General features: G+C 59.9%; 2 protein-coding genes across 3 annotated transcripts; one reads left to right on the forward strand and one right to left on the reverse strand.

Moving 5' to 3' along the window:
* The first annotated feature begins 377 nt into the window (after positions 1 to 377).
* Positions 378 to 6,151, forward strand: LOC134507738 (THAP domain-containing protein 7-like). Of its 2 annotated transcripts, XM_063318589.1 has the most exons (6): positions 378 to 499; positions 1,467 to 1,546; positions 2,716 to 2,871; positions 3,435 to 3,575; positions 3,666 to 4,245; positions 4,805 to 6,151. In XM_063318589.1, exons 2-5 carry the CDS (start codon positions 1,467 to 1,469, stop codon positions 4,201 to 4,203), a joined length of 915 nt encoding a protein of 304 aa, XP_063174659.1. In that variant the 5' UTR covers positions 378 to 499; the 3' UTR covers positions 4,204 to 4,245; positions 4,805 to 6,151. The 2 variants fall into 2 exon arrangements, with proteins under 2 accessions (XP_063174659.1, XP_063174658.1); XM_063318588.1 differs by having other exon boundaries at positions 3,666 to 6,151.
* Positions 4,996 to 14,830, reverse strand: SLC27A5 (solute carrier family 27 member 5). Its single transcript, XM_063318586.1, has 10 exons — positions 14,213 to 14,830; positions 10,471 to 10,680; positions 9,658 to 9,816; positions 8,811 to 8,935; positions 8,518 to 8,712; positions 7,394 to 7,484; positions 6,952 to 7,150; positions 6,767 to 6,864; positions 5,708 to 5,838; positions 4,996 to 5,172 (listed from the first exon to the last, which is right to left on the reverse strand). The coding sequence occupies exons 1-10, from the start codon at positions 14,706 to 14,708 to the stop codon at positions 4,996 to 4,998; spliced, it is 1,881 nt and encodes a 626-aa protein (XP_063174656.1). The 5' UTR covers positions 14,709 to 14,830.
* Positions 14,831 to 16,657: the final 1,827 nt, after the last annotated feature.

A 16,657-nucleotide genomic window follows, 5' to 3' on the forward strand; every position in this document is an offset into this window, starting at 1 on the left:
GGGGAGGGGGGCACAGCCTTGAAACAGCCCAAAACCATTGTGAGGGGGGGCCTTGAAACCTTTTTTACCCCAACTTGGGGGGGCGGGGTGTCTCAACCCCCCCCAACTCCTTATACAGTGGCCCCACCGGGGGAGGGGGGGCCTTGAAACGCCCCAAAACCTTGGGGGGGGGGAACCTTGAAACGCACCGCTGCGGAGGGGGCGGGGCTCGCATGGCTACTAAGGAGGGAGGGGGGCGATCCTGACCAATGGCAGCGCGGCATGCAAATAAGGGCGCGGCCGGCGAGGGGCAGGGCCGGCTTTGCGCCACGCCCCCTCGGCGGCGGCGCAGCCAATGAGAGGGGGAAGGGGCGGGGCCCGCCTAGCGAGGGGCGGGAGACTCGCGGGCTCCGTCGTGTTCTCGCGAGCGCGGTGGAGTTCTCGCGAGAGCGGAGGCGGAAGTGGAGGCGCGGGGGAGGGGCGGAGGTCGCGGTGGCGGCGGCGGGATGGGAGCGCCGAGGTGAGGCCGGGCCCGGGGGGACCGAGGAGGGGGGAACCGGCCCCGGGAACTGGCCCCGTGGGGTGGGGGACGGGGAAGGGATGTCCGAGCCCTTGGGGGGAGTGTCCGACCCATGGGGGAGCGGCCTCTGGGCCCGCCCCTACCGGCCCCCCCATAGCAACCAAGGGGCCTTAGCGACGGCCTTGCCTCCTCGTGACGTCATCTGCCCCCCCCCCATCATCCCGGGTGATGGGGTCCCCCCCCCGATCCGGTTCACGAAGTCACTGGGAGGGGGACTTGGTGTTGGGGGGGCACTTGGAGGTCTGAGGGGTCACCAGGGGGTCGGGGGGTGGACGGGGGGACACGAGCCAGTGGGATTTTGGGGGGCCGTCGGTGGGGGGGGCGGGTCTGGGAGGGCAGCTGGAGAGATTCGGGGGGCACTTGGGGGTCTGGGAGGGGATCGGAGGGTCTGGGGGGCATCTCGGGGGGAACCTGGTCATCTGGGGGGGGGATTTGGTGGGTGGGGGGGATCCTGTGATGGGGTCGTGTCCCCCCGTGACTTCATGACCTGGGGTCGGGGGGGGGATCTGGGGGGCTGTGGCGACTTGGGGGTCTGGGGCGAGAACCTGGGCGTCTGGGGCGGAGGGGTCTGGTGCTGTTTGATGGCCACTGTGGTGGCTGAGGGGAGCGGGGGTCGATCTGGGGGGGAGCTTTGGGGGCAAGGACTGGCTTAGGGAGAGCGTTTGGGGGTCAAAAGGGGGTTTGGGGGCCTCAGGGGGGGCTTCTAGGGTTCTTGGGGGAGTGGAAGCCCAGGGATTCGAGGGGGGCATCTGGGGGTCTGGGTTGGGCGGTGGGGCAGTTGGGGGGGGGGATGTCTAAGCATCTGGCTGTTTGGGGGGGGCACACGGGGGAATGGGGACCACGTGCAATTTGGGGGGGGGGGAATCTTCTCACACACGCACCCCCTTTTCTGCCTCCCCCCCCCCAGATGCCCCGTCACTGCTCTGCCGCCGGCTGTTGCACCCGCGACACTCGGGAGACCCGCAACCGAGGCATCTCCTTCCATCGGTGGGTGCCGCCCCACCCCCGCCCCCCTTCAGCAATGGGCTGTTCCAGGTGTTCCCCCCCCTTACCAATGGCTTGACCCAGGTTTATTTCCCCCCCGCCCCCCCCAGCAATGCTTTGGCCCAGGTGTGTTCTCCCCCCCCAGCAATGGTTTCTCCCAGGTGTGTGTCCCCCCCCCGCCCCCAGCAAGGGGTTGTACCATCTGTGCCCCCCCCGCCCCCCCTTTAGCAGTAGTTTGTCCGCAGGTGTACCTTATCCCCCCCCACCAATGGTTTGGCCCAACTGTGCTCCCCCCCCCCCCCCTTAGCATAGGATTGTCCTGGGTGTGCCCCCTCCTTTAACAATGGTTTGGCCCAGGTGTGTTCCCCCACACACACTTTTGCAATGGTTTATCCTAGCTGTGCCCCGCCCCGCCCCCCAGCAACGGTTTGGCCCAGGTGTCGTGTCGTCCCCCCCCGCCCTTAGCAATGGTTTGGCCCGGGTGTGCCTCCTCCCCCAGTAATGGTTTGTCCCCCATGTGGCCCCCCCCCCCCCTTAACAATGGATTGGTCCAGGTGTCTTGTTCCCCCCCCACGCTTTTGCAATGGCTTATCCTAGCTGTGCCCCTCCCCTAAGCAATGGTTTGTCCCGGGTGTTGTCGTCGTCCCTTCCCCCCCCCCATTGTCAATGGTTTGTCCTAGGTATTCCCCCCCCCCCTTAGCAATGGTTTGTCCCAAGTGTTCCCACCCCCCCCCGCCCCCGGCAGTGGTTTATCCCAAGTGTTCCCCTCACCCCAGGTGGTGGTGTCCCCCCCCTCCATTGTCAATGGTTTGGCCTAGGTGTGTCCCCCACCCCTTAGCAATGGTTTGTCCCAAGTGTTCCTCCCACCCCCATAGCAATGGTTTGTCCCAAGTGTTCCCCCCCCCCGGCAATGGGTTGTTCCAGGTGTCTCCCCCCCGCTTTAACAATGGCTTGTCCCACCTGTGTGTCCCCCCCCATTTCAGGAATGGTTCAGCCCCGCTCCCTTTCACCAGCCCTGCCCCCCGGCCCGTACCATTCACAGGCGCGGGGGGGGGGGGGGGGGTGTTTCACCCCATAACCTTCCAAACCCCCGCCTTAGGGGGGGACATTTGAAGCCACCGCCTCGCAGCTGACGTGTCCCCAATGTCCCCTCTCCGTGTCCCCTCCCCCAGGCTGCCCAAGAAGGACAACCCGCGGCGGGTGCTGTGGCTGGAGAACAGCCGGCGCCGGGACGCCAGCGGGGAGGGCCGCTGGGACCCGGCCTCCAAGTACATCTACTTCTGCTCCCAGCACTTCGAGAAGAGCTGCTTCGAGATAGTCGGCTTCAGGTAATTCATGAGCCTAACGAGGTCCCTAACGAGGTGCGGGTGGCCCCCCCTTTCCCCCTGCAGAGAATGGGTTGGCCTGATTACCTTTAGCCCCCCCCCCCCCCCCCTTTGATTTCAAATGGACTCTTCCAGACCTGGGAATGACTTTGGGGCACCCCAGGGATTCTCCCCTCCCCTCCCGCCCCCCCCCCAACGTTTTGGGGGCTCCCCAGGGACATGGGGGTTATGGAGCACCCTGGGGACCCCCCCGAGGGCACTTGGGGACCCCCTACTTGTGTCTCCTCAGAGCTTTAGGTCACCCAAGAGACCTTGTGCATCCCCCTGGCGAACCCCCCCAAAGCATTTTGGGGACCCCCCCCCTCCCAAGGCTTTTAAGTCTTCCCTCGGGTTTGGGGACCCCCCAGGGCTGCAGAGCACCCCGAGGACCCTGCAGCCTTTGTGGCCTCCAGGGGTTTTGGGACACCCCGAGGACGCTGACAGCCATGGGGCACTCTGGGGATCCCCCCCAGGCCTTTGGGGACCCCCTTGCCACCCACTGACCCCCCCTCTTCCCCGCCCCATAGTGGCTACCACCGTCTGAAGGAAGGAGCCGTCCCCACCGTCTTCGAGTCGGCCACCCCAAAGCCCCCCCGGGCCACCAAACCGAAGCCTCCCCCGCCCCAGAGTGACACCCCAAAGCCCCCCCGGGCCACCAGGAGGTGGAGGTAAGTCTCAGGGGGTGGGTGGTGGGGGCGGAGGAGGGTGACACAGGACACCCCTGGGTGCCCCCCAATTTAATCTCTTCCCCTCCACAGGCGGGACCCGCCCCCTTCCCCACCGGACCCCCCCTTCCCCGCTGATGTCTCCTGCTTCCCGGGGGAAAACGAAGACCCCGGTGCCCCCCCAGCCGGTGACCACGGCGGCGTCCCAGCCCTTCCCGGTCCTTCGGGTGCCCGTGGGCCACTCCCGGACAGCCTTTTGGTAGCCACAGGGGACGAAGAAGCCACGGCCACCCCGGATCTCCCTGAGGGTGACCCCCCCGGTTCCCCCCGACCGGTTTCTCCCTCCCTTTACATGCTGCGGCTGCCACCGCCGGCCGGGGCGTACATCCAGAACGAGCACAGCTACCAAGTGGGAAGCGCTTTGCTCTGGAAACGCCGCGCCGAAGCCGCCCTGGATGCTTTGGATAAAGCCCAACGGCAACTCCAAGCCTGCAAACGGCGGGAACAACGGCTCCGGCTGCGCGTGGGAGAGCTCCAGCGGGAACGGCGGGTCCCCCTGGATATTCGCCGGCCCAAGGAACCCCCGCAGCGGGTGGTGGAGCTGGAGCTACTCGGGGACGGCGGGGAGTGAAGGTTTCCCGGCTTTTTTCCCTGCTCCGGTGCCGCTGGGAAGGTTTGTAAATAAAAATTTCACCTTTTTTATGAAAAACCGAGGGGGCTGGATCACGGCTGGGAGAAGGGACAGTGTTCCTAAGCCAGTTTTCTTCACGGATCTGGCACAAAGTGGCCGCGGAGGGAGAAATAAGCTGGGTTTTGTGTCAGTTAAAGCATCTCAGCGGGTGCTGGAGAAGGGCAGGAAGCTGATGGTGTCGTGATGTGCGTCGTGGGGGGGGGGTCTGGGATGTAGAGGGGAGCCCAGGCCGCCTTCCCGAGCCGGTTTGAGTTCATTCGTCAAGTTAAAAAAATTGGGTTGGGCAGAAATAAATCAGTTTTTGTCCGGCTGGGTGAGCTAAAGCAGCTCGACAAGCCCTGGGTGGGAAGAGACGAGCGTTTTGGGGGCTGATACATCTCCAGCACCGAGCAAATATTCCCTTCCCGGCAGCGGGGAGGATTTTGGGCACCATTTGCCCCCTCCAGAAGGGGAAAAAAAAAAACAAGTGGGTCAATCCCCGGAAAATGTCCCTCAACATCCTGGACCCAAATAATTGGAATTAAGCCTTTAATTTCTGCAGCCGACGTGGCACAGAGGTGCTGGGGTGGGCTAGCGAGCACCGAGACCAACCCGTCCCCCTCGTCGTGCTCCACCATCGTTTCCAAACTCCTCCAAGGAAGTGAAAGCCAACTGATTAGCCCCCACTTGCCAGTCGTCCCGAGGCAATTAACGCCCCAGGCCACCGTGGAGACCCCCGCGTGGCTCCTTCTTCTACAGGTTGAGCTTCCTGTCCATGATGGCGGCGTAGGTGTCGGGGTTCAAGGGCACGTAGGACTTCTTCTTGTCATCGCGGAAGAAGAGGGGGTCTTTGATGATGTTGGGGTCGAAGCCTTCTTTGACGAGGTTGCCTTTGCACTGCTTGAAGGTCCCCGTGATCTCCAGGGTGTCCTGTGGAGATGGTGGTATCAGAAACCTTACCGGCGTTGGGGTGACTGGCGCCATCGTCAGAAATGGGGGGGACGACCATTGGAAATGGGGACCCTTGCATCATCGGCACTGGGACACAGGTGGTGTCATTGGAATTGGGGGGGACCTGTACGGTGTCATTGGCACGGGGTGACCACCACTGTCATGGGAAAGGCAGGACCTTGGTCCCATCATGGGGAAGGTGGACCGATGCCATCGTCAGCACAGGGTGACCCCGATGTTGTCGTGGATATGGGGTGACCGTCACCCCCTCCAGAAATGGATGGACAGTGCTAGCGCCAACAGGTTGACCCCGGCACTGTCACCGGACCCCAGCACCGTTACCGGCACAGGGTGACTGGCATCATCATCGGAAACTGGGGGGACGCCAACGCGGTCGTTGGAAATGGGCGCTGGTGCCTGCGCTGCCGAATTGTCCTTCATCCAAGGGACTAATTTGGAGAGGACCAAAGAAAAACTGTCCCCAGAAGCCACCCCGACGCCTGGGACCGCTGACCTGGATCCGCACGAAGCGGGGGGCGGCGTAGGCGGGCAGCGTGTCCCCGGTGAAGGCGTAGAGGTCCTGGCCCTCAAAGCTGGCCCCGGCTTTCAGGCGGATGGCCGCCATGCCACACCTCCCCTCGCACCCTGCGAAGAAAGGACGGAGGGTTATTTTGGGCAACCGAAGCTCATTTTATTCTTCTTGGTGGCCACTTGGACCATTCTGGGGACCTGTTGCATGCCCAAAACAACATTGGACGCTTATTTTTGGGTGGACTTGTCCCACTTTAGCTGCCTTGGAGGCCGCTGGAACGATGATGGAGGCACATCGTGTACCTAAAACAACGCTGGATGCTTATTTTGGGTGAACATTTCCCATTTTAGCCTCCTTTGTGGCCACTTAGGCCATTACAGGAGCACACTGTGTGCCCAAAACAATAAAAGACGCTTATTTTGACCAGCTGAGTCCCCTTTTACTCTTCTTGGTGGCCACATGGACCATCATGGAGATGCGGCAGTTGCCCAAAACAGCACCAGATGCTGCTTTTGGGCGACTGAGTCCCATTTTACTTTTCTCAGTTGCATGTTGCGTGTCCCAAACAATGCTGGATGCTTGGTTTGGGCAACCAAGTTCCCCTTTAACCTTTCTGGTGGCCACTTGGACCTTTACGGGAGCCTGTTGTGTGCCAAAGCCATGCCAGAAACTTATTTTGGGTCAGTAAGTCCTACTTTAGCCTTCGTGGTGGTCAGTTGGACCATTACGTGGACAAATTACTTGCCCCAAACAACACTGGATGTTTCTTTTGGGCAACCCAGTCCCGTTTTTACTTTTCTTGGTGGCTTTTTTGGACCATTGTGGCAGGAATCATGAGCCCAAAACAATACTGGACTCTTATTTTGAGTCAGTAAGTCCTGAAGTGGTCGGGAACTTGGACTAGATGGTTATTGTTGGTCCCTTCTGTGCTTCTTGGTGGCCACTTAGACCATTTGGGGACACATCACATGGTGGAAACATCACCTGGTTGAAACATCACCAGACTCTTATTTTGATCCAGTGCAACCACCCGGTACTCACCTGGCACGGCCACTCCATAGACGTTGACCTCCTGGATGAAGTTCATCATGGCAAGAGTAGCCTCCACCTCTGTGGTGGCCACATTCTCACCTTTCCAACTAGGGAAGAGAAGGGATGAAGCTGTGAGGGGGCATTTGGGGTGGGAAGTGGCTTTGCCCATGTAGATGGGAGAGCATCGGAGTTACCGGAAAGTGTCTCCGACGCGGTCCTGGAAGTAGACGAATCTTTCATGGTCTATCATGAGGAGGTCACCGCTGTTGAAGAAGGCGTCGCCTTTGACCAAGACATCCCTCAAGACCTTCTTCTCTGTCTTCTTGGAATCACCGGCGTAGCCGTGGAACGGGGTGTTCTTGGTGATTTTGATGACCAGCAGCCCCGTCTCGCCTTCAGGGAGGGAAAGGAGGGTTGGAGGCTGATCAGCAACTGTCTTGGCGCTGGGGAATGTCACCTCCATGCCCCACCAGGTACTCAGGGATGATGTTCCTGTTTCTTTGAGGGCTTTCCGGTGGCTTTCAGCCACCAAGAGGATGGTGATAAGGACCAAGAAGTGGCTTTGATGGGTCTCAACCCTCTATCTGCCCCCCTTTTCCTCCCAAAAAGGCCCTCGAAAGGCTCATCTCTCCTTACCGGGGCCGACTCGGATGCAGAGACCTCGCTCATCCCGGACGGGTTCGTCCTCCTCCACGTTGTACTTGATCAGCTCAAAGGGAGCAAAAGTCTGTCGAGGGACAAAGAGAGAAAGTGGTGGGTGGAAGAGAAGCGTGGGGTTAAAAAGAGCGAGAAGACTTTCCTTCCGGCGCCGGGTCCGATCTTCGGTTCTTTGCTCATTAGAACCCACAAAAACACACCCCGACCCACCCCCCCACCCGCCCCCCAAATTCCAGCCTCCCAGGTGGCCACTTGTGTCTTCATCCCAGCTCATCACCCTTTATATTATATTTAAATTAGATTTAATGTCATAGATTCAACCGTTGGCCAAACTCATGGTGGTATCTCCCAAATCCAAAACCCGTGGGAGAATGCTGAGTGCTGCAACTGTGGGAAGAGCGTGGAGAAAACCTTAGTTTTGCAGCTTTTGCTCAACATGTGGGTGGCTGGGGACTGAGGAGTGACACCAAAGTGGCCTTTCTCGGGGCTAGGTCACCACAGACACTCCCAAACTAGACTTGGAGTCAACGCTCTTGAGGCAACGTTGGCCAAGCAGGTGGAGGGGACGCCTTTTGGATGTGAAGAGGGGATCTTGGAGATCCTGCTTGTGTATCAGCCCAACCTGATGGACAGTGGTGGCTTCCCCAGGGTGGTCATCATTTGTGCCACCGGGAAGAGGGTATCCCAGAGACCCCCCCCCCAACTCTTGGCATCAACCCAACTTGATCTTGGTCTCCCCAAGGCCGTCAGCGTTTGCTCCTCCTGCCATCATCGTCACTGGCAGCTCATCTTGAGGAACATGTTGGCTCTGCCCATGGCTATAGAGATGTCCAGGTCCCCATGGACACTCCAAAACTAGACTTTGAGTGTTAAGTCAACGTTGGCCAAGCGGGTGGAGGGGACGCCTTTTGGATGTGAAGACGGGATCCTGCAGTTCCTGCTTTTGTATCAACCCAACCTGATGGACAGTGGTGGCTTCCCCAGGGTGGTCATCGTCTGTGCCACCATGAAGAGGGTATCAACCCAACTTGAGGTGCAATATTGGTCACCCCAAGGCTGTCAGCGTTTGCTCCCCCCCACCATCGTCATCATCAGACACTTACCTTGAGGAAGATGTTGGCTCTGCCCACGGCCCCGATCTTGCCAGTGTAGTTGATGAAGCCGGCGTTGCCCTCGGTGGCCCCATAAAACTCCCAGATGGAGACGGGCCCGAAGCGCTGGAGGAACTCCTTCCACACCTCTGCCCGCAGGCCATTGCCCAAGGCCATGCGCACCCTGTGTTCCCGGTCATTGGGGCGCTGTGGGGTAACAAAGAGAGGGATGGTCTCAGGGTGCGCCCCACAGCATCGCCTTCCTCCCACCTGGGGGTGGGATTTCAGGCTGGTGGGGACCTTACCTTGGGCGTGTTGCAGAGGTAGCGCATGAGCTCGCCCACGTACTGGATGACGGAGACGTTGTAGCGGCGACAGTCCTCCCAGAACTGGGAGGCGGAGAACTTGCCCCGTAGGACGCAGGTGGCTCCTGGGGGGGACATGGCAGGGTGATGGTTACGCCCTAGATTTCCTCTTTTTTCCCCCTTTTCTCCATCCATCCATCCATCCATCCATCCATCCATCCATCCATCCATCCATCCCCATAAGGATCTGTCCCCCAGTCACCCATTATCTACGGGGACGCCCTTCTCCTTTGCTGTCTTCTTTTCACCTGACTCTTTCCTTTTCCATCCCTACGCTCTTTGTCATCTGTCCGTCCATCCAGCCATCTGTCCGCCCACTAATCCGTTGGTGGCTACAGAGATCTTCCTCCTCTCTCTCTCTCCTTTCCTTCCCTCCATCCTCACATTTTTCCATCATCCTTCAGTCCATCTCCAGAAGTCTGTCTGTCCCTACATGAAAAAAGCCTCGATCCAATCCATCCATGGATCTCCATAAAACATCCATCTTTGTAAAACAGCTGTCCATCTGTCATCTCTCCATGAAACATCCGTCCGTCCATCCATCCATCCATCCATCCCTCCATCTCCATAAAGTGCTGTCTGTCTATCTGAAATGTCCACCCATCTGTCTGTCCATCCCTCACCCATCTATGGAGGCAGCTCCCTCTCTCCCTTCTTCTTCTCTCTCCCCACACGTTCCTCCATCCATCCACCCATCCCTCCATCCACCCACCCCTCCAGCCACCCACCCATCTCCACCCCCTCCCTATGCTGGCAGGTCCATGTGGGGCACAGGGGGGGTACGTACCGACCTCGAAGCACCCTCCCACCCCGATGAGCAGCCCAGCCGAGTGGTAGAGCGGTAGCGTAGTGTAGATGACATCATCAGGCCGTAGGCCACAGAGCCGACCCAAGTTGGCCACCATCATCAGCTTCAGCTCTGTGATCACCGCTGCCTTGGGTAGTCCTGCGGGGTGGGAGCAGAGGGTGGGAATTGGCCTCCTTGGAGGTTCCCTGGTGGGATGGGAGGGCAAAACCCTTCCCTTATGGTGGTGGGTCTCCATCCCTAGAGGTCTCCAGACCTCACTGGGAGGAGCCATGAGGAACCTCATCCAGATGCACCTGTGTTTGTTGGGGTGGGACTCGTTTGGGTTCAGGGTTGGATGCAGGAGGTCCCACCCCACCCTGTCCCAGCGAGGACAGACCCAGGGACAGGATGGATCTCCATGTGGGTCTGCAGACCTCATTGGAGGAGCCATGAGGAACCTCATCCAGATGCATCTGTGTTGGTTGGGGTGGGATCTGGTTTGGGTTCAGGGTGGAAGCAGGAGGTCCTACCCCACCCTGTCCCAGCGAGGACAGACCCGGGGACATGGTGGGTCTCCATCCTTGGAGATACCCAACTCTCGCATGGACACAGCCAGGAGGAACCTGGCCCAGGCAGACCCACAATGGTCAAGGTTAGAGAAAGGCCTCCATGAGACCCTTCCAACGTCACCTGCACCACCTCACCCACACAGCCCATGGGAGACAACCTCTGGTTCCTCGCCCATGGCACCCAAACCCTCCCAGATGGTTCGCCAAGGAAGAGCCCCTCTTGCCTTTGTCCCCATGGCCTCACCGGTGGTGCCGGAGGTGTAGATGTAGAGGGCCTTGGAGTCAGCGGTGACGCCAGCACGGTGGTGGGCAGGCAGGGGCTCATGGGAGACCTCCTCGATGGCAGGCAGCAGGGCCTCCACACCCGGCGTGGGCGAGGTGGAGCTGAGGTAGAAGACGCGGATGCCATCGCGCTGCAGGGCTGGCAGCACCTCCTCCACGGCCGCCTGGAGCTCTGCGGGGAGAGGGGGGACCCGGTGGGGGGTGGGGGGGTCCCCAGATGGGTGAGCACCCAGGAGGAGAACCCGAAGAGTCAGGGGTGGGCAACCTGATCGGGTGGGCACTCCAGGCATCATGGATGGGCACCCAAAGATCTCAGGTGGGCACCCAGTGCACCTCCAGTGGGCACCCCGATCAGACGGACACCCCAGACATCATGGATGGGCACCCAAAGATCTCAGGTGGGCACCCAGTGCACCTCCAATGGGCACCCTGATCAGACGGACACCCCAGGCATCATGGATGGGCACCCAAAGATCTCAGGTGGGCACCCAATGCACCCCTTGATTAGGTAGGGAACCCAGCCATCGCAAATGGGCACCCAAAGATCTCAGGTGGGCACCCAATGCACCTCCAATGGGCACCCCGATCAGACGGACACCCCAGACATCATGGATGGGCACCCAAAGATCTCAGGTGGGCACCCAATGCACCCCTTGATTAGGTAGGGAACCCAGCCATCGCAAATGGGCACCCAAAGATCTCAGGTGGGCACCCAATGCATCCCAAATGGGCACCCTGATCAGGTGGGCACCCGAGGCATCATGGATGGGTGCTCCAAAGATCTCAGGGGGACACTCAATGCACCCCCAAAATGGGCACCCCGATCAGATGGACATGATGGCATCGTGGATGGGTGCTCCGGAGACCCCGGATGGGCACCCAATGCACCCCTTGGGCGTGTAGTGAATCTGGGCATCCCAAATGGGCACCCGAAGGACCCCAGATGGCACCAGGTACACCCCAAAGAGGGACCTCAACTGGGTGGGCGTCCAGGATGGGTGCTCCAAGGATCCCAGATGGGCACCCCAGGCATCGTGGATGGGCACCCAAAGATCCCAGGTGGGCACCCAATGCGCCCCCAAGTGGGCACCCCGATCAGGTGGGCACCCTGGACATCCCAGATGGGCACCCAAAGGACCCCAGATGGGCACCGGGCGGGACCTCCATGGGGTGGGCACCCTGGTTGGGTGCCCCGAGGATCCCAAGCAGGGCTGGCACCCGGAGGATCCCACCTGGAAGCCTTGAGGATCCCAGCACCCCAACAGGGCCCCCAGAGCATCTCCTGTGGGTGCCCTGAGCCCATGGGTGCCCCCAGCACCCCAAGGGGCACCCAGACCCCCCTGGGATGGGCACCCCCCGCATCCCCCCAGATCCAGCCCCCTCCTGCCCTGAGGTTTCATCTCCTTTTTCCCCCAAAACCGTGACACAGGGAAAGGACCTTTACCCCAGGATGGGGCAGGTGATGATTAACCGGTGGCCTTGGCGCACCCTGACACGCAGCGGGGGTGTCACGGGGGTTGCACACGCGTGTGCGAAGGGCGGCACAAGAGCCGTGACCACATCGTGCAAAGGCTGGGGGGGTGGGGGGGGGCATGAAAATACAGCCCCGATGGGAAGGAGCTGGCGCACAGTCGGGGCAAAGGGCCCCGTCGTGCAGAGCGCGCACACGCGTGTCGCTGGCGTGTGCAAGCGCGTGGGTGGGCGCTGACACACGTGCAAGTGCACGCGCGCTGACACGCACGCGCAGATATTGGCAGGCGTGCACGTGCACACGTAGAATCCAACACATGTGGAAAGGCATGTGTGCACAGCGACACGTATGCAGGCACATGCACGGGCACTGACACGCGTGTAACTCCATGCACAGACACTGACACACGTGCAGCCCTATGTACATGCACTGACACGCGTGTAACTCCATGCACAGACACTGACACGCGTGTGTAACTCCATGCACAGGCACTGACACACCTGCAGCCCCATGCACAGACACTGACACGCGTGTAACTCCAGGCACAGGCACTGACACACGTGCAGCCCTATGTACATGCACTGACACGCGTGTAACTCCATGCACAGGCACTGACACGCGTGTAACTCCATGCACAGGCCCTGACATGCATGTAACTCCATGCACAGGCCCTGACACACGTGTAACTCCATGCACAGACACTGACACGCGTGTGTAACTCCATGCACAGACACTGACACGCGTGTGTAACTCCATGCACAGGCCCTGACATGCGTGTGTCTCCATGCACAGGCACTGACACGCGTGTGTAACTCCATGCACAGGCCCTGACACGTGTGTAACTCCATGCACAGTCACCGACACACCTGCAGCCCATGCACAGACACTGACACACGTGTAACTCCAGGCACAGGCACTGACCCGCCTGTAACTCCATGCACAGACACTGACACACGTGTAACTCCATGCACAGGCACTGACACGCGTGTAACTCCATGCACAGACACTGACACACGTGTAACTCCATGCACAGACACTGACACACGTGTAACTCCATGCACAGACACTGACACACCTGCAGCCCCATGCACAGACACTGACACGCGTGTAACTCCAGGCACAGGCACTGACACACGTGCAGCCCTATGTACATGCACTGACACGCGTGTAACTCCATGCACAGGCACTGACACGCGTGTAACTCCATGCACAGGCCCTGACACACGTGTAACTCCATGCACAGACACTGACACGCGTGTGTAACTCCATGCGCAGACACTGACACGCGTGTGTAACTCCATGCACAGGCCCTGACATGCGTGTGTCTCCATGCACAGGCACTGACACGCGTGTGTAACTCCATGCACAGGCACTGACACGTGTGTGTAACTCCATGCACAGGCCCTGACACGTGTGTAACTCCATGCACAGTCACCGACACACCTGCAGCCCATGCACAGACACTGACACACGTGTAACTCCAGGCACAGGCACTGACCCGCGTGTAACTCCATGCACAGACACTGACACACGTGTAACTCCATGCACAGGCACTGACACGCGTGTAACTCCATGCACAGACACTGACACACGTGTAACTCCATGCACAGGCACTGACACGCGTGTAACTCCATGCACAGACACTGACACACGTGTAACTCCATGCACAGACACTGACACGCGTGTAACTCCATGCACAGGCACTGACAGCTGTGTAACTCCATGCACAGACACTGACACGCGTGTAACTCCATGCACAGGTACTGACACGCGTGTAACTCCATGCACAGACACTGACACGCGTGCAGCCCTATGTACATGCACTGACACGCGTGTAACTCCATGCACAGACACTGACACGCGTGTAACTCCATGCACAGGCACTGACACGCGTGTAACTCCAGGCACAGGCACTGACACACATGTAACTCCATGCACGGGCACCGACACGCGTGTAATTCCATGCACGGGCACTGACACGCGTGCAGCCCTATGTACATGCACTGACACGCGTGTAAATCCATGCACAGGCACCGACGCACCTGCAGCCCCACACACCGCCCCTGCCAACACCTGCACAAGCCCCAACACGCGCAGACGCCACCTCCCCCCCCCCCCAATCCCTGCACACGCGTGTGGCACCGTACCCCTCCCACAGAACCACCTGGGTCCCCTCACCCCCCCCACCCCCACCCGTGATTTTGGGGGGGGGGCGGGGGGGGGTGTCACTCACCGGGGCTGGAGAGGACGACGGTGGCCCCGGCGGCAGCCAAGGCGTGTTGCAGCGCCCGCCCCCGCACGTTACAGTTGAGACATGCCATGGGACAACCCAACTTGGCCAAGGCCAACCAGGTCCAGACGTAGGTGGGGTGGTTGGGGAGGAAGACGGCCACCGTCCGGCCCGGTTCCAGCCCCAGGCGGCGGGCGAGGAGTCGGGCAGCCTGGTTACTCCGTCGGTCCACGTCCTCGTAGGTGTAAACCTCCTCCTGGAAGAGGATCAACGGCCAACGGGGCCGGCGGCGAACGTGCTCCCGAAAGACATCCAGGAGGGTGACGGGGGGACGGCGGTTCAACCGGCGCCGGCATCGGATGGACGATCCCACCAAGCCGCTGAAAGCCACCAGGTCAGCCCAGAAGAAAGGCACCAAACGCGTCGTCGCCGCCGGCACCAGCACCGCCAGCACCACCAGTCCCACCACCGCCGCCGTGACGATCCCCAGCGCCGGCATGGTCAGGCTTGGGTGCCGGTGGCCAAGGTCCGCCCCGAAGCGCACCTTGCCCCGGTTGCCGGCGCCCGGCGGGGTTTTGCCACGGCGTTGCCGGGATTAGGGCGGTTTGTTTTCTTTGCTCCTGCTTTTTTTTTTTTTTTTTTTTTTCCCTTTTTTTTTTTTTTGGCCTCCGCTTTGTTTTTTTTTTTCTATCTCGCTCCGGCGACAGGAGCCCAGCCCCGGGGTGTGGAGGGCCACACGGCGGGGGCGGCTGGCAGCGATCGGCCGCTGCTCCGCTCCACCGGTCGTCCGTCCTGCTGCCGCCGCTCGGATCCTTCTGGATGGCCGCCATCCCAACGGGATTTGCCGCCACCCACTCATCCGCGGCACCCGCCAAGGAGGTGGGGGTGGAAACACGAGCCGGCTGTCAGCGTGGCTCACCTCTGCGTCTGTCCACCATCCGTCTGTCCACCTGGTCATCTACCTCCTCCTCTGCCCACCGTAGCTGTTTGTCCATCCATCGATCTAAACATTCAGCCAGCCCTCCATCTGTCCATCCCTCCATCCGTCCATCCATCTGTCTGTCCATCCAGCTCTCCATCCATCCATCTGTCCATCCTCCCATCCATCCATTCCTCCATCCATCCATCTGTCCATCCTTGCATCTGTCCATCCTTCCATCCATCCATCCATCTGTCCATCCTTGCATCCATCCATCTGTCCATCCATCCATCTCTCCATCCTTGCATCCAACCAACTTTCCATCCGTCCAACTGTTCATCCATCCATCCATTCATCCACCCCTCCATCCATCCATCTGTCCATGCTTTCATCTGTCCATCCTTCCATCCATCCATCCATGCTTTCATCTGTCCATCCTTCCATCCCTCCATCCATCCATCTTTCCATCCGTCCATCTGTTCATCCATCCAGACAACCATTCATCCACCCCTCCATCCATCCCTCCACCCAGCCCACTGTCCATCCCTCCATCTATCTGTCCATCCCTCATCCATCTGTCCATCCATCCATCCATCCATCCGTCCATCTGTCTGTGCTTTCATCTGTCCATCCTTCCATCCATCCTTCCATCTGTCCATCCTTCCATCCATCCATTCCTCCATCTGTCCATCCATCCATCCCTCCATCCATCCATCCATCCCTCCATCCATCCATCCTTCCATCTGTCCATCCTTCCATCCATCCACTCCTCCATCTGTCCATCCATCCATCCCTCCATCCATCTTTCCATCTGTCCATCCTTCCACCCATCAGTTCCTCCATCCATCTGTCCATCCCTCCATCCATCCATCTTTCCATCCGTCCATCTGTTCATCCATCCATCCAACCATTCATCCACCCCTCCATCCATCCCTCCACCCAGACAACTGTCCATCCATCTATCTGTCCATCTGTCCATCCCTCATCCATCTGTCCGTCCATCCATCCATCCATCCATCCATCCGTGCACCCATCCATCCATCTGTCCATCCCTCACTCATCACTCATCCCTCCACTCTTGGCTTTGGGTTATGGGTTGGGGTCTACACGGAGGCCCCTCTGGGAGCAGCCCCTGCTCCTTTGGGTGCTCCACACCCTGCATGGAGAACAGGGGCACATCCAGGACCCCAACATCTCCATCCATCCCCTGATGTCTCCATCCCACCCCAACATCTCCATCCAACTCCCCAGTGTCTCCATCCCACCCCAACATCTCCATCCAACCCCCGCAATGTCTCCATCCCACCCCAACATCTCCATCCAGCCCCAGCATCTCCATCCATCCCACCCCAACATCTCCATCCATCCCCTGATGTCTCCATCCCACCCCATCATCTCCATCCAACCCCCCCAATGTCTCCATCTCACCCCAACATCTCCATCCAACCCCCCCCAATGTCTCCATCCCACCCCAACATCTCCATCCAGCCCCTAATGTCTTCATCCCACCCCAACCTCTCCATCCAGCC

Source organism: Chroicocephalus ridibundus, chromosome 27 (genome assembly GCF_963924245.1).
Source record: "Chroicocephalus ridibundus chromosome 27, bChrRid1.1, whole genome shotgun sequence".
Taxonomy (NCBI): Eukaryota; Metazoa; Chordata; class Aves; order Charadriiformes; family Laridae; genus Chroicocephalus; species Chroicocephalus ridibundus.

Excerpts from the sequence above, each read along its gene's own strand:
- SLC27A5 (XM_063318586.1), bottom strand. The coding sequence starts at position 14,708 with ATGCCGGCGCTGGGGATCGTCACGGCGGCGGTGGTGGGACTGGTGGTG. Across the intron at positions 6,865-6,951 it reads CGCGTCGGAGACACTTTCCG|TTGGAAAGGTGAGAATGTGG; the intron begins GTAACTCCGATG and ends TCTCTTCCCTAG. Across the intron at positions 5,839-6,766 it reads CTATGGAGTGGCCGTGCCAG|GGTGCGAGGGGAGGTGTGGC; the intron begins GTGAGTACCGGG and ends CTTTCTTCGCAG.
- LOC134507738 (XM_063318588.1), top strand. The coding sequence starts at position 1,467 with ATGCCCCGTCACTGCTCTGCCGCCGGCTGTTGCACCCGCGACACTCGG. Across the intron at positions 1,547-2,715 it reads CGAGGCATCTCCTTCCATCG|GCTGCCCAAGAAGGACAACC; the intron begins GTGGGTGCCGCC and ends CCCCTCCCCCAG. Across the intron at positions 2,872-3,434 it reads TTCGAGATAGTCGGCTTCAG|TGGCTACCACCGTCTGAAGG; the intron begins GTAATTCATGAG and ends CCCGCCCCATAG.